Source organism: Gopherus evgoodei, chromosome 6, assembly GCF_007399415.2.
Source record: "Gopherus evgoodei ecotype Sinaloan lineage chromosome 6, rGopEvg1_v1.p, whole genome shotgun sequence".
Taxonomy (NCBI): Eukaryota; Metazoa; Chordata; order Testudines; family Testudinidae; genus Gopherus; species Gopherus evgoodei.
Window position 1 is genome coordinate 48,289,035 of NC_044327.1, and position 27,329 is coordinate 48,316,363.

General features: G+C 38.7%; 1 protein-coding gene across 10 annotated transcripts in view; it reads left to right on the forward strand.

Annotated features, from left to right (window-relative positions):
* ERCC6L2 (ERCC excision repair 6 like 2) overlaps nt 1-27,329 on the forward strand; it is a 108,446-nt gene that overhangs the window by 6,402 nt on the left and 74,715 nt on the right. For 9 of the 10 annotated variants that reach the window (XM_030565672.1, XM_030565670.1, XM_030565671.1 and 6 more), the window contains 7 exons: nt 1,276-1,700; nt 9,375-9,494; nt 12,554-12,747; nt 16,866-17,027; nt 18,295-18,502; nt 20,044-20,184; nt 23,386-23,499. In XM_030565672.1, coding sequence (XP_030421532.1) covers nt 1,276-1,700; nt 9,375-9,494; nt 12,554-12,747; nt 16,866-17,027; nt 18,295-18,502; nt 20,044-20,184; nt 23,386-23,499 — 1,364 coding nt within the window. Of the gene's footprint in view, nt 1-1,275; nt 1,701-7,001; nt 7,165-9,374; nt 9,495-12,553; nt 12,748-16,865; nt 17,028-18,294; nt 18,503-20,043; nt 20,185-23,385; nt 23,500-27,329 lie in introns of those variants that run through there. The other variant, XM_030565674.1, reaches the window with a different exon arrangement.

The following is a 27,329-nucleotide window of genomic DNA, read 5'->3' on the forward strand; positions in this document are numbered from 1 at the left end:
CATCTTTGGGGTGGGGAGGTTGTGGGGAGGGGAGGTTGTCTTATAAACGAACGGGCTAATGAACAAGTATATACGGTAATTCTAGTGTGACTTTCATCCTAACCACCTACCTCATGTTATGTGTAAGGCCCTTCATTATTGGTATTTACCGATTTTTTTTTTCCCTGAAAAATTCCCAGGTTTTTAAATAAAGCCAGTATACAGGATTTTACAGGGGTGTGGGGGGGACTCACCTGAATTTTGGCTTTTTTGAGACTTGGGAATTTTTCACAGAGCACATGGCTGGGGCTGCTCCGAACAGCTGGCGGGGGCAGGAGGGTGCTTTCTTTGGCAAGGGTGTCAGTACTCATGTGGTGCGGCTTTCTGTTCGACTGATCTGGTTCTCCAGCATAGCACCATTCTGCTTCCTCTGTGCTGTGGGGGAGTGAAATGGGCAGGGAGCTGGCTCCAAGCAACTGAGACTACCCGACCACTGCAGTGACAGGCCCGCAGGGAGTGACGCTGCACCCTGTGAGTAGTGGCCCCTGCCAGACAGAGCCCTCTCCTTCAGTGTGAGAGTGGATGGGGCCACGTTGATGGGCTCGGATCAGGAGGGGACAGTGTCCACTATCAGAAGCAGGGGAGATTCTGTGCTGGAAGTCTTGGCTGTTCGGGCCAGGCTTCCTTCCCTTCTTGCTCCCCCACCATGCAGCTGTAGCAGCTTGCCCCAGGGCACAGAGCCCCATCCACTTCCTCTGCCAAACAGAGTCTGTGCAGGGGAAGCAGAGGGGGCTGTGCTGAAGGGCTGGTGGGATCAGGAGGACACTCTGTTTGGCAGGGAGGCCAGTATTCACGGATGGCAGCCTTTTGCTCCTCTGCTGATCACATCTTCAGCACCCCTGTTGGCTGCCTCTGTGTCAGGGGCACAGAAAGAGAGGGTAGAGAGCAAGGTCCTGGCAGCCAAGACCTCCTGACCACTGTAGGGATGGAAAGTTTCTTCAAGTGCTACATGGTGAGTTCCATCCCTATGAGTACTGGCCAGCCCTCCCCAGCACTTGCTGCCCTTTGTTTTTGGTTTTTCCAGATTTTCTCCCATTTGTAAAATGTTAAGAGAAAATCAGATAAATTCCCAGGAAACTTATATAAATAAAAACCAAAAATGAAGGGCCTTATTTATATTTTTCTCAGAACAGTGTTAATACAATACTTTGAACAATATTAACAAAGCATAACAAGTGTAGCACTTTTTTCACATAGTTTGCAACATCATCTTTTTGTGTGTGTTTTTGTTTTTAGACAGGTGGCATGCTGGAGAGAAGTGTTTTGCCCCATCTCCTGAAAATGGGAAACTTTGTGAAGCCACAATAAAGTCAGTTGAAACAGACAAGAATGGGAAATCATTTGCAATTGTATCATTTTGGGGATCTGAAGAAAAGAACATATTAATAACAAAACTCTGTAAAGCCAGAGCTGGTAAAGATCCCCGGAATAGCTTAATATTTGATGATGAAGATTTGGAAAAGCCTTATTTCCCTGACCGAAGGCTTCCGTCTCCTGCAGTTGCTTTTGAGTTATCTGTAAATGGGGATTGTATCCCTTATACAATTAATAGGTATTTGCGTGATTATCAAAGGGATGGGGTTCAGTTTCTCTATGGACACTATGCTCGTAAAAGAGGATGTATTCTTGGAGATGACATGGGACTTGGAAAAACAATACAGGTATTTTGTCATCTTAAACTATTGGTTCAGCTATGACTATGCTTTATGAAATAGATTACATATAAGGGTTAATGATTTTTAAAAGACACCTATTTAAGAAGTTATAATTGTATATCTAGCTAGAGTCCCAATGTTTGTCTTTATATTTTAGGAATCTTGAGAGTTACTCTCTGTGCATCATAAGAATGGTTATAAATGGGGCTTTATGCTTTTAACAGGCACAGAGTCACTAAAGTTGTTTTTCATTCATTGTCTAGACAGTAACAGTTTTGTGCTGCTCTTGAAAAGTACTTCAAGTATACTCCAAACTTTGGAGACCCTAGCCAGATTAATTTTGTAAGATCCAAAATGTTGCATTCCATTGTTGTCTCCCAGTCAGAAATGTAAGTGATTTAGGCTACTATTCTTATAAGTAAAGATGACAGCTAATGTTAATGCAAAAGATACACAGTATAGTAGCATTTTTTCTGATCTGTTTTGAATTGTCAGGGTTGAATGATTCAGTCAAAATCAAGACATTTTTAATCTGGAAGAAGGTTCTTACCCCTCCACTTCTTCTTTTATTTAGTTAGTGGGTTGAATCCTAAAGTATCTAATATATGATGCCCTCTTCTCTCCACCCACCCCCCTCTGACTTCCCCCCTTGTCTAATTCCTGCTGGAGCCCCACTGATCCATCTACTCCTGTGTAAAATTCTCCCCACCCCAACTTCTGGAAATATTAACTGAGAATTTTCCTTACAGTGTGAGACAATGCTGAAGTGAGTAACATAATGAACCTTTTCTCTTTAAAAAGAGAGAATAAACTAAGCGTACATTTGGCAAAGTGTGTCTCTTGGGGGAGTATTTATAGGTGTACCACACAATGTGTGTCTTCCTCGTGGTGCTGTAACATTCTCAGTTTGAATAAAACTGAACTGCTTCTGTTTGCATAATGCTGCACCTGATCATGCTTAGGTTTCTTGTTAGCGTGCGGTTGAGAGCAAAGGACACTAATCAGATGCACTCAAATACAGTAGATGTAGAAGTATTTTTGTATTCTAAACTGCAAGTATCTCATGCAATCTAATAAAAAACATGTATCCAAAGATATTTGGCAGTCAATTTCAATACCACTAATATTTAAATAACCATTTTGAGTTTCTGCAATGTATCATATTTCAGTAGACTTGTGTCAATGTTGGTAACATTCTTTGACATTCTGCTCACTCTAAAAATCCCTCTCAGAGGAGAAGGAATACAAGTAATAACACATGTTCACTATATTTGTGTTTACTTTTAAAATATAAATTAAAAAGTTCTTAAACTTTTTTCTTAATCTTGATCAACCTGTTTAGCTAATGCTCTATAATGCCATCTAAACTATGAAAATCTAATTCTAAAAGTGCAATGTCATTGATAATTATAATGAAAAGTACTTTCATCAAGCCGAATTTAAAATTTTACCTCCACATGTAAATTGCGAGACTGTCCCTTCAGATATACAAGGCACAGACTATTTTAGAGAGCAGGATTCTTAGAAGTTTGAATATCAAGCAGTTTGCCCGCAAGGATGCCGCACATAGATGATGCTGGGTGATAGTGAATGGCGTGCTTGCTGTGCCATATAACTGTATGGAATTATTAATTATTATGAAGGGATAGATGGGAGATAAGCAAGTTCAGCTTGTTGCAACACTGATTTTATGTAGTTGTTTGGAATTGCAATGTGATAAACCTTCTAATTGCTACACGAACTTTGAAGAAGAATGCATCATTAAAAGAGTACCTTATATATTTTCCCCTCCCCTCCACCCCCTCCAAAAAAGTCAGTCTTTATACTCTGCACTTTGAGTTGCAAGAGGGGCAGTGAGGTGCATATGAAAATACAAAAGGGGCAGGAGTCTCACTTATTTGTGTAGAAAACATTATTACTGTGTTGAAACAAGTATTGTATATATTCAGTCACTTTAATTAACCACTTAGCACATATCAGAAAACCTAATTTACAGTGCTGTAAAAATCTCCTCCTCCTCCTCCTGCTTGTTTACATGCTGAACTTCCCATCCTTGGCTCAAATTACAATGTGATTCTGGAAGATGGCTGGGATGCCTTTAGGATATACTAAAGCACACAGTGAGTGAGGTTTTTTTCCCCACTTCTGAAGATTTTTTTTTTTTATTATAATGAGGAAATGTTCAAGAACACTAGTGCAAATTTTATATCCAAGTCTGATTTCCCCTTGCCCTTTCACATTGGTCAGTGGGAAATGTTACTGCACCATTTCCCAGACCCTGGTATATAGTGTATATTGCTAATTGACAGTGTGTAAGGAAAGAACCTGTACATGTTTTCTTGTAAGCATGGGGAAATATGCCTTTCCCAGAATGATAATTTGGTCTGTCATTTCGGGGATGAAATACCATTCTATCCTATGATTGATTCAGAGATTAGATTGCAGATTTTGTTCTTTTGGGATTTCTTTGAGGCTTAATTTAAACTTTGTTCCGTAATGGATAACTTGGTTTCTGTAAATGATTTCTTAAACTTCTGTTCAATACAGTTTATTTTAGCAACCCCCCTCAGTGCTGCTATAGCTTAGAAACTCCTAACATTTTCTAAACTTCGCTTTTCAGAAAGTGTGTAATTCAGCCTAAAATCTCACTTTCAGTGTAACGTTGCATACAAATTCTCAAGATGACAATTCATTTCTCAGCTAAAATTTGTTTAAATCAGTTAGGCTCAGTTTTATTTTCAAAGTCAGAGTTGGGATATGGAGTATTTTATTAACCCTAGGAAAATACTTTGGTTTCTAATATCACAAGAACATGAAGGAGGCACTGTATGAGGTTAAATTAGTATATTATAGCTCCAGCCCTGCAAACTATTCTGAATAGGTGAATCTCTGCTCTTATGTAGATCTTCACAGAAATCAATGGGGCTCTGGACAGACCCCTGTTGAAGTCAATAGGACGCTGTGGGTATAGAGGTCTGCCCGTGTGCAGCAGTTTGCAGGATTTGGTTTTAGGAGTGTAATGTTTAAACCTGATGAAGTCCTGAATTTCTGAACTACTGTTTAAACTGCTCCTCCTTCCCCCTCCCCAAACATATTATCCTACATGGAGGCTGGTGTGTCTGATGTAAATTAAAGAAATTCATATTTCAGGCAGCCACTTACTTAATCCATATGGCATGCAGAATTACCTTCTGTTACACCATAGTCACAGTGGGGTGGGTTATGGGCAAAGTGCAGGCTTAATTTTAAATTTCCTTACATTTGTCCATTTAATGTTAAAATAAGATTGTTTTAACTAGGGCTGTCAAGGGATTAAAAAAATCAATCGTGATTAATCGTGCTGTTAAACAATAATAGAATACCATTATTTAAATATTTTTGATTGTTTTCTACATTTTCAAATATATTGATTTCAGTTACAACACAGAATACAAGTGTACTGTGCTCATTTTTATATTTATTTTATACTACAAATATTTGCACTGTAAAAAAGTAAAAATAGTATTTTTCAATTCACCTCATATAAGTACTGTAGTGCAATCTCTTTATCATGAAAGTTGAGCTTACAGATGTACAATTATGTACAAAAATAACTGCACTTAAAAATAAAACAATGTAAAACTTGAGCCTAGAAGTCTACTCAGTCCTCCTACTTGTTCAACCAATCGCTCAGACAAACAAGTTTGTTTACATTTGCAGGTGATAATGCTGCCTGCTTCTTGTTTACAGTGTCATCTGAAAGTGAGAACAGGCGTTCACATGGCACTGTTGTAGCTGGCATTGCAAGATATTTACGTGCCAGATGCGCTAAACATTCATGTGTCCCTTTATACTTCAACCACCATTCCAGAGGACATGTGTCCATGCTGATGACCGGTTCTGCTTGATAACAATCCAAACCAGTGTGGCCTGATGCACGTTCATTTTCATCATCTGAGTTAGATGCTGCCAGCAGAATGTTAATTTTCTTTTTTTGCTGATTCAGGTTCTGTAGCTTCTGGATCAGTGTGTTGCTCTTTTAAGACTTCTGAAAGCATACTTCACACCTTGTCCCTCTCAAATTTTGGAAGGCACTTCAGATTCTTAAACGTTGGGTTGAGTGTGTAGGGTTGAGTGTGTAGCTATCTTTAGAAATCTCACATCAGTACCTTCTTTGCGTTTTGTCATATCTGCACTGAAAGAGTTCTTAAAACGGACATGTGCTGGGTCATCATGCGATACTGCTAGAACATGAAATATATCGCAGAATATGGGTAAAACAGAGCAGGAGACATAGTTTTCCCCCAAGGAGTTCAGTCACAAATTTAATTAGCACATTATTTTTTAACGAACATCATCAGCATGGAAGCATGTCCTCTGGAATGGTGGCCGAAGCATGAAGGGGCATATGAATATTTAGCATATCTGGCACTTAAATACCTTGCAATGCTGGCTACAAAAGTGCCATGTGAACGCATATTCTCACTTTCAGGTGACATTGTAAATAAGAAGCTTGCAGCATTATCTCCTATAAATGTAAACAAACTTGTTTGTCTTAGCGATTGGCTGAACAAGTAGGACTGAGTGGACTTGTAGGCTCTAAAGTTACATTGTTTTGTTTTTAAGTGCAGTTATGTAACAAAAATATACATTTGTAAATTGCACTTTCACGATAGAGATTGTACTACAGTACTTGTATGAAGTGAATTGAAAAATACTATTTCATCATTTTACAGTGCAAATATTTGTAAACAAAAATAATAATGTAAGCACTGTACACTTTGTATTCTGTGTTGTAATTGAAATCCATATATTTGAAAATGTAGAAAAACATTGAAAATATTTAATAAATTGCAATTGGTATTCTATTGTTTAGCAATGTGATTAAAACTGCAATTAATAGTGATTTAATATTTTTTTTTTTAGTTAATCGTGTGGTTTAATTGTGATTAATCAACATCTCTAGTTTTAACTTATCTTTAGTGGCATCCCCAGGTATGAAGAAATAATTTTACTTTATGGAAGCCGGGGTGGTACTGGTGGATAATGGCGAGTAGTAGCAAAATCTCTATTCCTTTTCCAGCACACTTTGAAAAGAGGCTAAAAACAAAGTTAAAGGCCTGAAGACTGAATAAAATTTGAAATCTTTATTTTTTTCTAATTATTTTCTTAAGCTTGTGACCACCTAAGTAGTTGTGCTGTAAAATAGTTATTAGAGAACATTCTGAGAAATGGCTGTGTCTGTTGTAGCAGGATGGATTTACAAAATAATTTATGTATGTTTATTTTACAGAGTTCAAACGATATTGTTTCTGGAGGTTCTGTCTCCCCTATCTATCTGTTATGAGGTGTCTCAGAGAAAAGTGAAATGTTTTTGCCGTCAGTTCCCCCTCCTTATGCTGCCTATTCTACAGTTTGCTTCCTGCTTCAGTTGAAGGAGCAGCAGATTTCTCTGGCAGATTGTGCTTTTTTCAGGCCTTTTCACATTTTGGTAACTATGGCAAGCTTGATGGGGATAATTCTTTAAATAAATGAAGAGTCTGGAAGCCACTAGAGGTTGTTACTATTTTCTGGGGAATTTCAGTTTGCTTGAAAGGGTTTTAAAAAAAATTAAATTTCCACCACTATTGCCACCTATTATTAAAATTCACTGATACGCGTACAAACTTCCAGAACCACCTTGCCCCATCAGTTTATATGAAGAATTGTGCCTAAAATTTTGTTGCCTCCTCTGGCCCCTATGGAAGCTTTCCACTCTCCTTCCCCACATGGTGGCTTCCCCCTCTTCTGCCCCACCCACCTCTATCCTTTGCAGGTTTTTTTCCTGGCCGCTCAGCATTCCTTGCTGTCTCTCCCTCCACCATTCCCTGTTGGCTACCTCCTTCTCTGTGGTGCTGACAGCTTTAGCTCTGTCCTGCTATGAACAGCTGTGAGACAGCTGCAGAGGAAAGGGACGGGAGCTGGCTGCTGCTGTGAGCGATAGAAGAACTGCCGAACTTCTAAAATATGAGCACTGCAGTGGCAGAACTGCTGCTTCTTGCTGCTGCACAGTTCCTGGGACACCGTACCTGGGTGATTTTTAAAAATGTGACTGTTGTGGCCAAATTGTGTCTGCCAATAGCTTTGCTTTTTGCCTTCTGTTTCTTCTGGATGACAGCTGAAGTGTAGCCCAAAATAGCTCAGACTGTGTGCCTCTAACCTGCTATAGAATGTTGCAGTATATATGTACCCATATTACCCCACGCCACCCACATTCCAAGCTGACAGATAAGCTGGAGTCAGCAGCGAATGCGTTGCAATTGGGGCTTAACAAGGTGACCTTGCTGTAGTTCTGCCCCTGAATCCAATGGAGAAAGCTAATCCTGGTGCTAGCCTCAGAGAATTGGAGGAACAAGGACTGTATCCTGGGAAGCAGTGACTGAACAAGTCTTTAGGTCTATTTTGGATAATCAATTGAATGTGAGCTGCCAGTGCAATGCTGGCCCAAAGGGCTAATATGATACTTGGATGCATGAACAAGGAAATATCAAGTAGGAGTAGGGAGGTTATATTAGTGTTGTATTTGGCGCTAGTACAACTGCTGCTGGAATACTATGTCCAATTCAGATGATCAAAATTCAAGAAGGATGATGTCACTAAATTGGAGAGGGCTCAAAGTGGTCCTTAATCTGTGGTCTGTGGCCCTCTGGGGGTCAGTGGTCTATGTCTAAGAGGTCCGCGAAAGGTGGTTGTTAGCATAAACAGTGTTTTTCAACTTGTGGTCCATGGCCCCCTGGGGGACCGCAGACTATGTCTAAGATTTCCAAAGGGGTCCACACTTCCATTCCATTTTTAGGGAATTTGCAAATGAAAAAATTGAGAACTGCTAGATTAAAAGATTTGAAAATATGCCTTTTGTAGTGATTGAGCTCCTTGCTTCAGTCTATCCAGTTTAACAAAGAGAAGGTTAAGAGGTGACTTGATTTTAGTCTATAAGTACGTACAAGGGGCCCAAACATTTGATATTAGGCTCTTCAATCTAGCAAAGAAAGACATAACAAGATCTAGTGGCTGTAAGTTGAAGCTAGATAAAGATAGGTTGGAAATAAGGTGCACATTTTTAACATTGAGAGTAATTAACCACTGGAACAATTTATCAAGTTGTGATGGATTCTTTGTCACTGGCAATTTTTTAATCAAGATTGAATTTTTTCTGAAAGACATGCTCTAGTTTAATTCAGGAAAGTCCTTTGGCCTGTGTATACAGGAGGTCAGACTAGAAGTAATAGTGGTCTCTTCTGGCCTTATCTGTGAAATATATAAGAAATACATATTAATAGGATTGGGCAACCATCACTTTAAAACCCTTCCCCAGAGGAAATTTGGGCTAAAGTTTCAGGTGGACTAACCACATCGGTGCTGCTTCTGTTTTCCCTTCAAGGACCTATTTTCTCCCTTCTAGGCATGCCCTTTCCATCATTTCTCCCTATCCTCCTGCACTACATCATCGGTATTTTTCAGGGCTCTGTTTTTTTCTTCATGGATTAGCAAACATTCTAGCCCTGTAGGAGAGTTGAGCTCATATCTCAAGGATGAAGTCTGCAAAAGCTGAGGATGCTTAGCACTTCCAAGATCGTGCCCTGAATGTCTGCTGTCTGAAGGACATATTCATATTTTGTTGCATTTTCTGCATAGTCACTGTAAATTGCATTCTTTCTCTAGGTCATTTCATTTCTGGCTGCAGTACTATGCAAAAAGGGAACACGTGAAGATATTGAAAACAATATGCCAGAGTTTTTATTGAGGACTGTGAAAAAAGAACCACCATGTATCCCCAAAAAGGTACAGATTTTAATTGATAGACTTTTTTTTGATAACATAAAAGCTGATGCTGTTTTATTACTAATAGCTTACTTGCAATGCGAAAAATGTTTGCGTACACCAGGTTTTAGAGTGTTATATAGTTTGCATGTGGAAATAGAGATGTTCATGGATTTTAGATAATGCAAGTCAACCTCCTGGTTTTCTTAATACAGAGACAATGCAGTATGTAGGTCTAGCATTTATTTAACTATACCAAAATGTGAAAATTCAATAGGAAAATTCATCCGGATGAAGCTAATGGTCTAAGTAGGTAGTGAAGCCATTGTCCTTGAAAGGAGTATTAAATGTTATTTGATTATGCTTTAATACATAGTATATTGCATACTGAAACTGTTAAAAAACATTATTTAAGTTGCAAAGTCAAGCACTCGAAAGTTAGGAAATGCTAGTGGAACCTTAACTCTTCCATGTGTGTCCTTTTCTGTACACTGAATGAGGCAGGAGTCCTATGGAAAACTGCATGTGATCATGTAATTAAGATCTATAAGCAATGGAAGCAAGAAAAAGAAAATGGTTCATATCGGGAGAACCTGAGTGTAATTTCATGAGACAAAGAAAAAATATTTCTCCAGCCTAAGGGCTTTCCCTTTGGTGGATTTCAAAATCCTGCTACAAACGATGAAGATTTTAGTGTGTCTCAAAAAAGATGGGAAGGATCTTTTATAGTAGAAAGTGCTAGGCAACTTAAATGTAGGGATAGCTATTGGCTCCCTTTATGATGACTGTTACAAGTTGATAGGTCTTTTGGTGGCTCAAAATGACATTATTGTATCAGTGAAGTGTCCATAAGCTATAAAATGTTGAATGGTAGACAGATGATGATTTTAGAAGTGAGGTTATATGATTTCCTGTATAATCTGTTATAATGTTAGCAAATAGATAAACTATCTAATAGCTTATTTTAAATGTAAGACCTTCATATGCCTACAGTGAAAGACCCAGATGATTTTCATTTGACTGAGTTGCAGGAACCATCTTAAACCTTTAAACCTTTTATTTAAATTCTTACCACTTACATATTTTTAATGGTTGGTTTTGTGGATCTATCTTCCTTTCAGGACTAAATCAGCTGCAGCTTAATATTGTTGATTTAATGGGCCCCATGTTTTAAGACTGCACCAGCAAGTTTGCTACTGTTTTAAACTAATGGCTCTTATAATGATAATTTATATATTATTCTGTAGCAGGTGTCTTTTGATATTTTATTTGTATCAATGTGTATGGAACCAACGTAATGAGTAGAATTTGGATAATATTTTCAGTTTCACAGTTCATGAGTTGAGGGAGTAAAATATCTCTATAGAAAGAAAACTTTTAAGACACATAACTAATGTTATAAGTTACACCTGTCCATGATATAGCTGAAGAGATGTTCAACTAAGTAAAATTACTTTTAAATTGCCTCTTTGAGTCTTACTTGATTTTTGCCACAAAGAATTTGTATATTGCTTAAAAATCAGTGTTTTGTAAACCTATTGTATGCAGTAGTTTAGACAAGGTGGATTTCAAGAAACTTTCCTTTGTGGTTCAATTCCCTGAAAAGAGAGAGAAAAAATGATGACAGAAGTGTCAATGGTGTACAATACGCAAGTAACCCTTATTTCTCTTTTGGGTGGTATAAACAAGTAGTAAGTATTGCTGCTTGAAATAGGATTCTGAGATACATACTTTTATTCATAAAGTTCTGATTAGTTCCTTTACCCAAAGTAATGTGCTAAATGGAAGCTTTTCAGTATCTTGCCCATGAGTTGGTCCCACAATCCTTTGAATGAGCATTTGTAATGGGACCAGGATTATAAAAGATTTTGGTATTATTAATAATACTTAATATTTACATAGTGCTTTTTATCTGTGTATTTTAAACGAGTTCTCAAATGTGGTTAATTTAGTATTGTTCCCATTATACAGATGAGAGAGAACTGAGGCACAGAAGTTAAGTGACTTTCCAAGGTGTCACAGCCAGGAATAGAACCTAATCTCCTGTTTCCCAGTCCTGTGTCCTTTTCAATGGCATATACCAATTAGCAGTCATATGTTTCTTTTTAGGAAAGCTGGGTAAACATCCTAATACAAACGCTTACTAAATGCAAAACAGTCGAGTGCCTTAAAGGTAAATTTGAAATACTTTATTAAACAAAAATTCACAGTTGAATCCAGAGAATATCTACTGTATTGGAATATATACATAGAACTAAAATACATGTTGTAAAAAAGTTGAAATCAGCTAACTGTATCTACCATGAACAGTGTTAGTGTTCTGCATTTTTCTGGCCAGAATTAATATCACTAATACCTAAAATACATTTTATAAAACAAACAAAATGTGAATCAATATTGGCCTTTTGAGGCTAGTTGTAGCAAATATAGTTAATGGACTAATTATATAATTCAGTTGAAGGTGTCTTTTGGAAGACAAAAAAATCTATATTCTATTCTTTGCTCTGTCATTAACTAGCTTCCCAACATCGAAAAAGTTACTGAATCACTCTGTGCCTGTTTTCCCATCTGTAAAACATTTTGTGATCCGTGGATGCAAATTCTATAGAAATAGAAAGTGATGGTTTGTGTTTTCTCTATCAGTCTAAAGTCATAATTTTTCCACATTTCTTGCATTTCATCAGTTTTACTTTCACTGTATATATGAAGTAGATTTTTTGGTAAAGCTTTACAGTATAACTTGAGTAACTACCATTATTGCTTTGAAAGAGTACTCCTTCTGGAGACCATTTTACTGTATGTTTCCTCTGATGATAACACACTGTAAATAAACTCAGATTGCTTTACTTTTATGAGTTTGTCCTCTAATCTTCTTCTTTCCATATTCTTTTCTTCTCTTTGTTCAGTTCATATAACTCTTAAGTAAATAATAGATATCATTCATGGAAAATGATTAAATAAAATTCAAACTTTTAAATACTGAAACAATGCTAATTATTTTAACTTTTGCATGACAGCTCTTGATACAATGTTTTTGACATGGGTTCTGCAGCAGTATAATGACAGCTGTTTGTTTTTAGACTTTCCTAATAGTGGCCCCTCTTTCTGTGCTTTATAACTGGAAGGATGAGTTGGACACTTGGGGCTATTTCAGGGTTGCTATTTTACATGGCAGTAGAAAGGACAATGAACTGATTCGCATCAAGCAGGGAAAGTGTGAGGTTGCTCTAACAACATATGAGACGCTTCGCCTATGTTTGGATGAACTTAACAGGTAATGTAACATTTTCTAACTTTCATTTGTGCAAACATTATTTTTGTAACAGTCTATTGTGTTTTGGTTTTAAATTTCTTTCAACAACTATTTAAATCCTGTGAATCTAACTCCTTACTGGGAGGTGGAATGAGGAGATACAGTATATCTATATCCTGTGAACTTGCCAAACAGAATCTCTCTTTCTAAAGGGTAACCCCCAAGCAGGTAGCTATTGGAATGATAGCTGTATTAAAAGTTGAAATGTCAGGCATACTAGTCTCTCTTTCTCCTATTGTGCCCCTCACAATGACCACTAAAATATATGAGATGGCAGAGGCTTGATACCCTGAGAATCCCTGCCCTAGACACATTTTTTTCATTTATATAATAAGATTCCAGGATTGTCACTTTGAAGCATAAGATTTGTATAGAATCAATGTGAAGTGATGGAAACAGCTTCAAGCATGGTTGTGAGCTCTTTTTTGTTCAGAATATCACAAGGTTGAATCATCAGCATGATTTGCAGTCCAGTTTTTAAGTTTTCAGCCATTTTGACTTTGCGAATTACGCCCATGTGGTGTACAGCCAAAGTCAGGCAAAGAGTCCTAGGCCATTGTCATACAAGAGTTAATATCTACACCTAATTAGCTTGGAACAATTTTATTGGTTGTATGAGGGAGACTGTCCAGATAGTTAATTACTGGGTCCAACTGCCACAGTTCTTCAAAACCACTAACATAACCCTGCCCACACAGTAACCCCAAACACATGTAGCCCCCACCGTAGCACACATCCCTCACTTGTCACCTGCACAAAGCTCCCATCATCACACAAATCTCCCAGTACTACACACACATTTCCTCCAATCTCACTCATTCCCTGTGAGAACCAGATGGAATGTTGGAATCCAAAGGTTCTGTGGTGGTTGGAATGTGACAGTTAATCAGAGGAGGTGGGAGTGACAGCTGTGTGGAGTAACAAAGAGGTGGTGGCCACAAACTTTGGGGAACATGTATTTTTAAGTTCTCAGACCTTTTGACTTTACAAATTGCACAACGGAAAAAATCCAAACATAATATCCTCACACAAATGAACTCAACTAGCTGTCATTCACCACCCATACAGCTCAACACAGTCTCCCAGTATGCACACTCTAGACACAACTCAGCACAAATCTCTCAGAACACGCAATAACCCCAAACGCAGATAGCTCCTCACCGCAGCATTCACCACTTGCACAAATCAACACAAGATTTCCCAGCGCAGTGCACATACTCTCCCACCCCCATACTTGCTATAAACTTGAATGGCAAAGCTTTGGGTCATCACTGGTAGTTCAATATGCATCTAGGTTACATATCCCTGTTGCATGACAGAGTATCCACTGTTAGTGGACCATGCTTAATCATCTCATAGACAACCTACTCTCATCTGTGGCCCCACAGACAGCTTCACGCCCATTCATGATAATATAATATTTTTATGGCAACATGGAAAAGTAATGATAGAAAATGATTCAGTATTTATTTATTTAGCTGTCTTTCAATGCAGTTTAGCATAGAACTCTCCATAGCGCCCTCACCCCCCAACAAGTCCTCACAGTAGATGGACTTCTGGTGTGCAAATAGTTGACACAGTGCAGTGCTTTTTGCCAGGTTGTGTTGGTCCTTCAATTCAGGAAACTTTTAAGTAAGAGAGATATTGTAATATTTGTTTCTTAATACCCCAAAAGACTTTATAGAGTTTGAGGTCTTCCTGCTTTCCAATTTGTCTCTGCTATAGTTCATGACCTTGAATACAATCATTCGAGCAAGTCAGCAATGACTGTTTAAATACTAGAGAACTCACACTACAAACTTGCTGACAGCTTGACATGATCTTGTAGTTTAAACAGCTGGGTTCACCTTCAGGACTTGATAACAATTTAGATTGAATCATAGCTGAAGAGATTCCTATAACTATCTCTGTTAATCTAGTCTTGTTTAAAAATACTGTGGTTTGCAGTAGAGATGTGAGAATCTGTGTGAGAGGGAGAAGTAATCCCTATACTCAAATCTCTTTGTGCATGAGCATAAGGAATGATTAGTTGAAATTACTTGGTTACTTTCAAATATGCCTGTTCCTGTTCCTACTTTGCATCTAGCCATTGTTTTATCTCTTGTGTTCTCTTGAGAGGATCTGACTTTTCTTACAGTAGATTTTTGAAATGCAGGAGCCTGACATGGGCTACTTGATTCAGAGTATTTCAGTAGTACTGAATGAAGGTTCAATCTTAAAAATAAATTAATCTAAAATAGGGCATTTTTAAAACTGAGTGTGTGTGGGGGGAGAAACGTGATAGTTTAAAATATGTCTGCTTCTAGGATTCTAGGGCTGGAAGGGACCTTGAGAGGTCATCGAGTCCAGTCCCCTGCCCTCATGGCAGGACCAGATACTGTCTAGACCATCCCTGATACACATTTATCTAACGTAAGAGAATGAACAATCCTGTCATCCCTAGAAGTTGATCCCTTCAAGTCATATTTCAAACTCACTGATAAGGATGTTCTCCGTACTGCTGCTACCCATGCTGTACCTGTTACGTGGGGAAAATGGAAGATTTCAGTAAACAGGATTCTCAGTCTGCTACCTTTTTATAATTGTTAATTTAACTTTTAAAAAAATCTTTAAAAAGTGGAATTAGTGGTATTAAAAGCTGCTGGATGCATAACCCTGGAGACAGACAGTCTTTCTCTTTCACAGAATTAGTATAGCATGACTGGCAATAGTTCATATTTTTGGCCACAAAGCCTTGTCAATGTGCTAAATTTAATTTTTGAAAAGATAAGTCTAATCATAGGAAAGGCAGTAGCCTATGAAAGCAATGCTATAGTTAGAGCCTTACCAAATTCATGGTCCATTTTGGTCAATTTCACGGACATATGATGTTGTTTTTAAAATCTTGATTTTAGCTATTTAAATCTGAAACTTCATTATAATTGTAGGGGTCCTGACCCAAAAAGGAATTGTGTGTGTTAAAGGGGAGGAGAGTTACTGCTACCTTTTACTTCTTCGCTACCGCTGGCTGTGCTGCTGCCTTCAGGGCTGGAAAGCAGAGGCTGCCGGCCAGGAGCTCATGTCTGAAGGCAGAGCTGCCGCCAGCAGCAGCACAGAAGTAAGGGGGCATTGGTATGGTATTGCCACCCTTACTTCTGCACTGCTGCAGCTAGGCGCCCGGCCAACAGCTGCTACTCTCTGACTGCGCAGCTCTGAAGGCAGCACAGAAAAAAGGGTGGCAATACCACAACCCCCTCTAAAATAACCTTGACCCCCCTGCAATACCCTTTTGGTGCAGGACCCTCAGTTTAAGAAATGCTGGTCTCTCCCGTGAAATCTGTACAGTATAAGATAAAAACAAACAAAAGACCAGATTTCACAGGGGGAGACTGGATTTCACAGTCGAACACGTGATTTTCATAACCATGAGTTTGGTTCAGCCCTAGCTATAGTGGGTGGCTCAGCTAGCTGCCGGGTTGGAACCAGCCTAATTTCTAGTTGTAGGAAAGTAAAAATAAACTAAATGTGAATAACAGATAGATGAACGTAATCAAATTCTCCTCGTGCAAGCTTAAAAAACTTGATTGGTATAATTCTCTTATGCTTCTTTTTCATTGCACAGTTGATTTAATGCTCAAGAAAGGGAGCCAGATGCCTCTTAAACTACAGTTTAAGGGACACTGCCATCTTGAAAACTGAGGATTTTTTTTCAAGAGAAATTTAAAAATCTCTACACCTAAGTCCCATTGTATGTGATGGTAAAATCAAATTTTTCTGTCTCCTGAAACATTTATCTTGCATTTATCTGTGAAGGATCTGAACAAATTGACTATAGTGAAACTGAGTACACATGACAGGATGTAAAATGCATAAAGTTAACTGAAAAAATAGGTAATATGTTTTTTCAGTTACAGTAATATTACATGTTACTTGTTACATTTGGACTTGTCTTTGAATTTTTTTTTTAAGTTGATGGCATTTCTTTTAAGTCACTTGTTTTTAGTCAACAATTGTGAGGAAGCACAGCCAATTCTATGTACATGTTTGTGAGATAATGCAAGTGACACCTACATGAAACTATATTTTCTCTTGATCCACAGCCTAGAATGGTCAGCTGTCATTGTAGATGAAGCACACAGAATCAAGAATCCAAAGGCTCAAATAACCCAAACTATGAAGGCTTTAAAATGCAGTGTTCGTATAGGTCTTACTGGAACCATTCTTCAGAACAACATGAAAGAACTATGGTGTGTCATGGACTGGTAAGTAAGAAGTTAATTTTTTAATTGAGACTTATCCAGAGAAGTGACAGGGTGGTGAGGGTATGGGGCTCAGCAATGTCCAGAAACAGGGCCATAGTGGGAATCCCATCACACTTTTGCCTTGTGTCTGCTGGAAGTACATGTGGTTTCCCACCAGAGCACTGCCCCAAACTATTGGAATAACCCATCTTTTACATTAATCTTAGATAGCTTGTATCTGGTCCTCCTTATCCCCTCACACTCTTGGGTACTGGTAAGCAGGGGAGGAGTTCTTTTCTCTTACTGTTACCCCTCCTAACTTCCTTCTCTCTCTCTCTCTCTCTCTCTCCCTCCCTCCCCGGCCTATGGTGCCCGCAATCCACCCCACACATAACAGGATAAGAATAATTATTTAGCTCCTAGTCTCAAGCATTCTATTCCTGCTTTGTTTAAAGTGTACAATTCACATTCATGTACCTAAGAATGTTGTGTGTCCTCATGATGATTAATTATATATTCATTTCAGTAGTGCCCACAATGTGCTAGGTGTTGTGCAAATATATAGGAAGGGACAGTCCCTGCCCAAAAGAGGAAAAAAGACCCCAGCTGAGGGAATGGAAAGTGCAAACAAAGTAATCTTTTATTAGTTACAATATTAAAAATCTCAAATATTGAGCAATTGTTGGCTGAGGTGAAATGTCAGGAAGGGGATGAGTTAGTACCAAAGCTTAATCTAAAATCCAAGCAACTAGAACATTGAGATGGTGTTAGAATGGATTACCCAACAGGGAGTATTGCTTAGCAAATGCCTAATGAGTTTAAGAATTCCTGTTGTTTTCTTTAGATTCAGATTCATTAAACTATTTGATATCTGTATGACCGGATGGAATTAAATAAGAAAGAATCAAAGTCAACATTTTCAAATCTGGGTGCCTAAACTTTAGGCACCTAAATCCTTAAATAAGCTCCTAAATAATAGTGACCTGATTGATAATGCCTGTCAGCATCCATGGGACCTGCAGATGCTGAGCTCCTTTGAAGACTGAGTCATTATTACTGAAGAGCCTGTATAGGGATTTAGGTGCCTAAACTTAGGCTGACAGTGAGTACTTGGAAAGGCTGAAAGTCTGGAAGTAGAATGATACATTTCTATTATATATAGGAATCGTATTTATTCATTTTACTGCTGATGATCGATTTAAGATCTGTCAGTGTTAGGAATATTTCATATGCAGGATATTCTGCATTGGTGTTCAGCAAATGACTGCTGTTCTGTTATTTCTTTTAGGGCTATACCTGGACTTTTGGGTAGCAGAACACATTTCAAGAAGGAATTTTCTGATCCAGTGGAGCATGGCCAGAGGCACACCGCAACTAAGAGAGAACTAGCAACAGGTCGAAAGGCCATGCAGAAGCTAGCAAGAAAAATGTCTGGCTGGTTCCTGAGACGTACTAAAGCTTTTATTAATGATCAGTTGCCAAAGAAGGAAGACAGAGTAAGAGTGACTGACTATTTTTACAAAATACTAATAAATATATCATATTTTGGTTGCTATCATATATATCATAGTGTTGTTTTGTATAGTGTATCTAGTAGTTCATGGTTCTGTGATCAGATTTTTCAAGAGTTCAGAGGTCGAGGGCAGTGAGCAAAAATGCACATGCAATAGCATACTTAATTTGTTCACATAATTACTGTGACTGCATGTTCAGATTGAGCTATTTGAGCATGGAAATGCCCAGCAGGGCATTTGATTGGCCATTAACGCGTCCAGATGCTTAATTTATATGCACAGTTGTAATTATGTGTCCAATATCAGCTACACATTTCTGTGTGCAGCCTTGATCTCTTGAAAGCCTGTACAGGATGTGAAGTCTGATAAATAAATAAATAAAGACTTGTTAAAAGCCAATAACTCTCAGTTCTCCCCTTTTTTGGTATTCATTTTAATAGAATACTTGAAAATGGTTTTTTGTTTTTTTTTTAAAGTTAATTGTGACTAATTGTGGCTGTTTCTTTAGTGCTGGTATAAACATAATTTAAGAATTCGTACTTTTTAAAATCATAATGACTAGGATGTTATGATGAATATGAGAATTTATCCAGCCGGCAAGCACAAATACGTTTAATACATTAAACACATTAGCATGCAGCTGTTTTTCTAGGTTTTTGTTTTGCCCTTCATACAGTGCTTGTAATAATGTCATCCAAACCGTGTCTTCTAAAGGAAAGATTAACACAAATGTCAGTCAGATGCTTTTCTAAATCTAGCAGGTTTTATTTCTTTTCATTCTCTTGTTAATGTGAGTATATGTTCAAGTTACTGTTGTATTATTATAGCACAGCATGGTGCTGTTGCTATGTGGGTGGCCTAGGTTCAGAAGTGATCTTGGGATTTTGTGTCTCCTGCTGGTTAAGACCAAAGATGTCATGGAGATGCCACCCATGGTCTTTGGGAGGAGGGATAAGAGTTTTGGACACACCACTGTACAGATCCGCCCCTCCCCATTCCTGTGACTCTCAGTATCAATGGCTCACTTAGATTTGACTGTGTTTTATCTTCCCTGACTGTAGAAGTGTTCTACAATAGTTAGTGCCAAAGGGGAGCGAAAGGAAAAGGCAAATAAACCATTCTGACTAAGTGGGTGAGAACCTTTAGGGCTAGGTCTTTTAAACTTTCACTCCCCTCCCCCCCCCCCCCCCCAAATCTAAAGAAAATGTAGTGGAAGTAAAGCTGCAGAATGATTGATATAGTTTGACTTCAATACTGCTAATAGAATTGTTTTTTTTAAAAAAAAGTATTAAAATTACCACAATTACCTGTTGACCATATTTTCACACTTTTTTTCTCCAGCACATGAGCCTCCAGTTCTTTACTGGGAGCAGAAAAATGCCCTTTTACTACTTCTACTAGTTTATTTTCCATTTTCTGTAATTTTAGTATTTTAACATTTTTGTTTTATATTTTTATTGTGGTCTTTATTGGTTTTTCCTGTATGCTGCATACGATTGTATTTTGGGGTTCTATCTTGGCAGATGGTATACTGTTCCCTGACAGAGTTCCAGAAACAAGTATATCAGGCTGTTTTGGCAACAGAAGATGTGACCTTAGTACTGCGAGCACGGCAGCCCTGTAGTTGCAGCAGTGGCCGTAAAAGGAAGAATTGTTGTTACAAAGTAAGTATTTTCACCGTTTAGATTTCGAGAGTGCAGTAACCTTGCATCGCTCTACCTGCTGATTTGGACAATGTGAAGAAGCATGCTTCAGAGAATGAATGTCCCTATCTATTTTGCAGGTCTTGTTCCTAATAGATCACCAAAAGAGGAGTTGCAGAGTGGAGCATTCCCCAAAACCACTATTACTCTCTGTCCCCAAAACCACTATTCCCCTAGATGCATAGGCTGTCTCTCTCCTTTGCTCACACAACTTTTGTAGCAGTTGAGGGCAGAATAGAAATTCTTTGATCTCTTTTTATATTGGATTAATAATCCAAGGTGAGGGATGAAAGGTTGGTACGTTACTTGGTCATTGCCATTAAATAGCCAATATTTGCTGATAGTTATGACACGTTAGTGGCTGAGATTCTCACATTCTCCGTCTCTAATTAGGATAAGCGATAGCGGTAGTCACTATTCACAAATGATTATTTCTGCTAAGAAGGGGCTGTCGTAATCTGTATGTAACAGTTCGCAAGGGGAAGTGGAACAAAAGATAAATGTATATAAATACACTGGCCACAAAATTTATTAAACAATAAAAATTTGTTTTGAAAAATAGGGAAATCAATTTAAAGAACAAACCAAGGAAAATATACATTACATACAGGAAAACTATTAAAATACTGAACTTCAGGAAAAAATGCCATTAAGCTCCAGTTATAAATATAAATATAGTGTCAGTTAGTTGGAGGTCATGGGGAAGAAACTTATAAAGTTAGTTATAGTTTAACTTAACTGCATAATTTCAAATTAACTCACACTTAACTGTACCCACGGACCTCTTGTGATCTTCCACTCAGTACATCCATTGCACTTCGCGTGCAAGGAGAAGATATTCAGAAGGAGGCTTTGATAAGAATTTGTTCTGTCAGTTTAAACTCAAGAACTGCATCCTGGATGGTTACTTCAGCAAACCCATAACCTTGCCCCTTAAAACGTCCTGGGAGTGGTGATGCTGCTTATTCTGTGGTTACATTTGAAATAAAATCATATAACTTCAGGCTGCTTGTTAACTTAAAAACCTAGACAAAATAAACCAAACTGATTGAGACACAGGTCATCTGTAAACTATTGATGGAAGTGCTGTGATGGAAGTTGCCTCAAGCTCCACTGGTCTTGCTGTTCCCTGAAGTAGCAGTTACTGAAGACTTCTTGTAGTCTTTTCTCTGCTTTTGAATGTATTCTTTTTTATGATTCTCAAAATAATAAACTACACTCTTTTTGGCTGGTTGGTATTCTTACCAGTCTTTACTTCTCCAATTTAAGCAATGCATTTTCTCTAAATTACCATGTATTATATCATTACATTAAATACTCTGTTGTTTTGTCAACTTCCCTGTTACTTTTAACTTACTGAAGTCTCTCACGTTTTCTTCCATGTTCCCCCTCACCCTTTATTGTCTAGGCATATCTTTGTCTCCAAGTCACTCAGTTTACTCTGCTCTTGACACCCATATTTTAAGAGCTATTACAGTCTGGGTTGAGAGCATTATGGACAGCTTCTCTCAACCAATCAAATTTTAAGAATGGAAAAATTTAGATTGGATATCAAGAATAACTTCCTTACTTGAGCTGTATTAGGTTGTGGAATAGCCTTCTTAGAGCTGTGGTAAAACATTAGAAAAGATTACAGTAGAGAACAACCTGCATGGGTCAGGGAGAAGGACTGAATGACCTATTAGCGCTTTTCCAGCTCTGACTTATAGCAATAGATTCAAATTATAAGCACACATTTGTAATTACTCTGTGGAAGTTGTCCTGTAATGGAAAATCATTATTCAAATACACACTTTACAATAATAGTCAAATGAACATATAATACTGGCGAATGACACACTTTTATGTAGTGTATTTATTCCTCATGTACATTATAAATGTTTTTCAGCTTTGCTTCAGTGTGATGACCCTATCTATTTTATCTCTTGTTGAAATGCTTTTTACAGTAAGGCAGCTTTTGGATTGATTTGTTAATACATTTCACATCATGAAGGTATGCTGCTGGTTTTTCATTAATTTTAACATTAGGTCTTTCTATGTTTCTATGTCTCATGATGTTTTGTAGAGAAAAGTGACACTCCATTTCATTCAGTTCGCTAATGACACCTGAAATTACTGGAAGCCCTTGGCCACATCCTGGATGCTTAAGTGTACAGTAGATTGCTATCGAGTAAATTCCTGAAGTTACCCATGAAATCTAGCAATTTGAGAGAGAGAAGGGGGAAACATGATTGGGCACTAGTTAAAATGTTATGGTATGCATTTAAGAATAATATTGGAAATGGAGTGCAATTGCTAAAGCTATCATTTTTAATATTTGTCAGCTAATGACTTCAATGATATGCACGGACTGTTATTTTTGGCATGTTTACATTTTTAAAGTCGATCAGCCATAACCAGAAAATACAATTATCTGATGTCATTGCTGATGCAGTAGAAAACCTTGCATAAATATTTCAAGTCATTTTAATTATTTTTATTTTTATGTTGGTAAAATATTGCTGAGTTTCTTTTCAGAAAGAAAATAATTAGCTGTTGTTGAGTAAGATGCCATTAAAACAGCTGTGGTTTAAATTTGAATTTAAATTGATTGTAACATTTCTGTTTTTCATATGACATATTACATGGCCTCTTGGTCACCCTAGCTTTCTGTAAATTACATGTTCTGTAATATGTAAGAACAAATATAAACAACATTGTTGTTTTGAAGCAGAGGCGGTGCTAGCAGGAATATTTTTGGAACCCCGTCCCCTCCTCCCCCACAACCCATACCAATAATTAATAGGGGGCCCCCTTGAGCTGCTCAGGGCCCTAAGCAATTGCTTAGCTTGCCTATGCCTGGCGTCAGCTCCAAAGAAATCTTTCCGTTAGTACTTTTTGTTACAAAATGCAGGAAAATTGTAGGTATTCTCTGTCGTGCTGCATTTTTAATAAAATGAATAAGGTTCCTTCTGTGTAGAAGAGGTTTTAAAAAATACATAGAAATCGCAAATACTCTCTCTGCTGAAAATGGTAGTTCTCTTAGAGTTCTGGAACCTTGATTCTGCCAGTTGCCAATAAATATGGTTAGAATATCTATAATTTTTGGATATTTACATTTTTCTAGGTTGTTTGTACTTTTAGGAAGCATTATTGCTTTTTTTGTTTTCTTTGTTTCTACAGACAAATGCCCATGGTGAAACAATGAGGGCACTGTATTTCAGTTACCTGACAATCCTTCGGAAGGTTGCTAATCATACTGCTCTACTACAGACTGAGAACACCAGCAAACATCAGGTTGGTTTGGGTCTCCCTGAAGAGCAAAGTCTTGAAACAAAGGGTGAAACTTTTTAATGAAAAAGTCTTATTGTAGCAACTAGCTATAATTGTGAATGGCCACTTCTTTTCAACTTTATTTACCCTCATCTCTTTGTCTAGCTAGCTGAAACTGAAGTATTTTGGTTAGTGCTTGGTGTCTGATCCTGTTCCCATAAAATTGGATGGCATAACTGCCATTGACTTTTATAGTGCCGGATCAACCCTTATTCAATAGTTTTCAACAGTAGCAGTATTTTTCGTTTAATCATGAGTAATTTAAAAAAAACATTGAATTCTGGTGGTGATGGGGGAACAGTAATTATTGAGATAAGTAGACATTTTAGTGTTCAAATAATGTCAGAAGCAACTACTTGTAACTTTTTTGTTTATCAAAAGAATTTCTCCTGGGTGGGCTTCTTTGTAAAAATAGAAAATATTTTAGGGCATTTGCTTTCCAAAAGAATTATGTTCTTTTGAGAGAGCTGAATTGCTTTAAACAGCACAAGAAGAAATAGTTTGGTAAAGGTAAGGGCAAGGAGAAGACAGTGTCAGCTTGAATTGTTAGAATGGCAAGGGGGAATTTGTGAATCTAAACTGATTTTGGCATAGAGCAATTTTCTTGGAATTCACTTCTTTCCTCAAGTGAAGACAGAGGCAGCATAGAAATTTTTTTTTGAAGTGTTGCAATTTACCTCTAAGCTTGCAAATGAGTAGAAGAGAAAGGGATGTTATCACCTTCATTTAGAGGCCTCGGGGATAAAAGTGCAGAATTCCTGGCTTAATCTGGCAATTTGCTTCCTCAAAAAGGCAATCCCTCTTTGAAAAGAGTTACACCTTGCAGTCCAGGACTTTATACTTATACTTATCACCATAGTAAGTGCTTAAATGTCACTTTAAATATCGTTTCTGTTGGACATGCTTTGGAAGAATAGTGTTCCTTTTGTTATGACAAAAAATTAAGGGTTCAAATGATTTGGAAATTACTGTATGCTGCAGTGCTTGAAATAGTTACTGGTATATAGTAGGCTAGAATTGCAGTATTATTTAATGGTGAATTCATTTCCCATGATTATTTACTGTATGTGTGCAAGTCTATACCTGTCTGATTACATCTGTACACAAAAGATTAATTTAAAATATTGACAATGAGAGCCAGTAAGCAAACCGGAAAATCTAAGATAGTAGGAAACGTGGGCTCTAGTTCCATCAGTCACTGTTTTTGAGCCTGGACCTGCAAGGTACCTAGCACCCACACTCCCATTGAACTCAGTATCTCAGGGTATGTCTACACTACAGGATGATTCCTATTTTACATAAACCGGTTTTGTAAAACAGATTGTATAAAGTCGAGTGCACGCAGTCACACTAAGCACATTAATTCGGTGGTGTGCTTCCATGTACCGAGGCTATCGTCGATTTCTGGAGCGTTGCACCGTGGGTAGCTATCCCGTAGCTATCCCATAGTTCCCACAGTCTCCCCCGCCCATTGGAATTCTGGATTGAGATCCCAATGCATGGTGGTGCAAAAACAGTGTCGCAGGTGATTCTGAGTAAACGTCGTCACTCAATCCTTCCTCCGTGAAAGCAACGGCAGACAATCATTTTGCACCCTTTTTCCCTGGATTGCCCTGGCAGATGCCATAGCATGGCAACCATGGAGCTTGTTTTGCCTATTATCACTGTCACCGTATGTGTACTGGATGCTGCTGACAGAGGCGGTACCTCAGTGCTATACAGCAGCATTCATTCGCCTTTGCAGGGTAGCAGAGATGGTTACCATCCCTATTGCACTGTCTGCCATTGTAAATTGGCGATGAGATGATAGTTATCAATCATTTTGTACTGTCTGCTGCTGTCATGGATGCTCCTGGCTGGCCTCGCTGAGGTCGGCCTGGGGCGCATGGACAAAAATGGAAATGACTCCCTGGGTCGTTCCCTTCTTTATGTTTTGTCTAAAAATAGTCAGTCCTGCCTAGAATATGGGGCAAGTCTACTAGAGAGCCAGAGAGCACAGCTGCTCCAGGTCAGAGCTCCAGAGATCCTGCAGAAAGAGGTGCCTCTGCAGCAACCCCACCCGTTGCTTCCCTCCTCCCACACCCCTCCTGGGCTACCGTGGCAGTGTCCCCTTATTTGTGTGATGAAATAATAAAGAATTCAGGAATAAGAAACAGTGACTTTTTAGCTAGGTAAAATGAGGGGGAGGCAGCCTCCAGCTGCTGTGATAGTCCAGGGAGTACAGAATCTTTTCTTTAGACATGAAAGGAGCGGGGGGAGGGCTGATGGAGCTCAGGCTCCAGCTGCTATGATGAGGACGGTTAACCAGCATTTTGTACTGTCTGCCAGGAATGACAGGGAGTCATTTCCATTTTTACCCAGGCGCCCCCAGCCAACCTCACCGAGGCCAGCCAGGAGCACTCACGGGCTGATGACAGTTTTCCACCATTTTGTACTGTCTGCCATCGGGAAGGGGAGGGGAGTGGATGCTGCTGTTCAGCGCTGCAGCACCTCGTCTACCAGCAGGATGCAGTAGGCATATAGTGACATTGAAAAATGTCAAGAAATGATTTTTTGCCCTTTTCTTTCATGAGGGGGAGGGGGAGCAAATTGACGAGATATACCCTGAACCACCACGGACAATGTTTTTGACCCTTCAGGCATTGGGAGCTCAACCAGGAATGCAAATGCTTTTCAGAGACTGCGGGGACTGTGGGATAGCTGGAGTTCTCAGTCCCCCCTCCCTCCCTCCATGAGCGTCCATTTGATTCTTTAGCTTTCCATTACGCTTGTCACGCAGCACTGTGCTGAGTCCCTGCTGTGGCCTCTGTCTATCATAGCCTGGAGATTTTTTCAAATGCTTAGTCATTTCATCTTCTGTAACGGAGCTCTGATAGAACAGATTTGTCTCCCCATACAGCGATCAGATCCAGTATCTCCCGTACGGTCCGTGCTGGAGCTCTCTTTGGAATTGGGACTGCGTGGCCACCCGTGCTGATCGGAGCTCCACGCTGGGCAAACAGGAAATGAAATTCAAAAGTTCACGGGGCTTTTCCTGTCTACCTTGCCAGGGCATCTGAGTTCAGATTGCTTTCCATAGTGGTCACAATGGTGCACTGTGGGATACCACCTGGAGGCCAATACTGTCGATTTGTAGCCACACTAACCCTAATATGACATGGCAATACCGATTTCAGCGCTACACCCTTCGTCAGGGAGGAGTACAGAAACCGATTTAAACAGCCCTTTATATTGATATAAAGGGCCTCGTTGTGTGGACGGGTGCACGGTTAAATCGGTTTAACGCTGCTAAATTCGGTTTAAATACATTGTGTATACCAGGCCTCAGGATCAGTCTTAATGCCTTATTGTCATCTCCTCCCATTCCTGCCCATTGCTTCCCCCACCCCGCCCAGTGAAATTGACCTCCCAGTCTGTTTACCCTCTCCTTGCTGATATTGTTCCTTAAGAATCAACTCTTCTTTGAAGCCAGCAAGAAGTGAGGTTATAGTATAAATACTGATTTTAAAAACCTTTCTTAATCTTCCCTCTGTATTTTAGACTGTAAATTCTTTGGGACAGGATATTTGTGTTTTGACCAGCTCCAGCTTTGTTTGTACGAAACAAATAATAAGGGTGGGAGGGGGAGGGAGGGTTTGCGAGGCAGTCTGCTGCCATATCTTCTGTTGTGGCACTTGAGATCAGAAAATTAATGATCCTCATAATTTTGAGAGGGTGGGAACTTTTCCCTTAGGGAATGAAAATTTTGCAATGTCTCTTTAATATATGCCAAAGTCCACCATTGGTATTTTTCC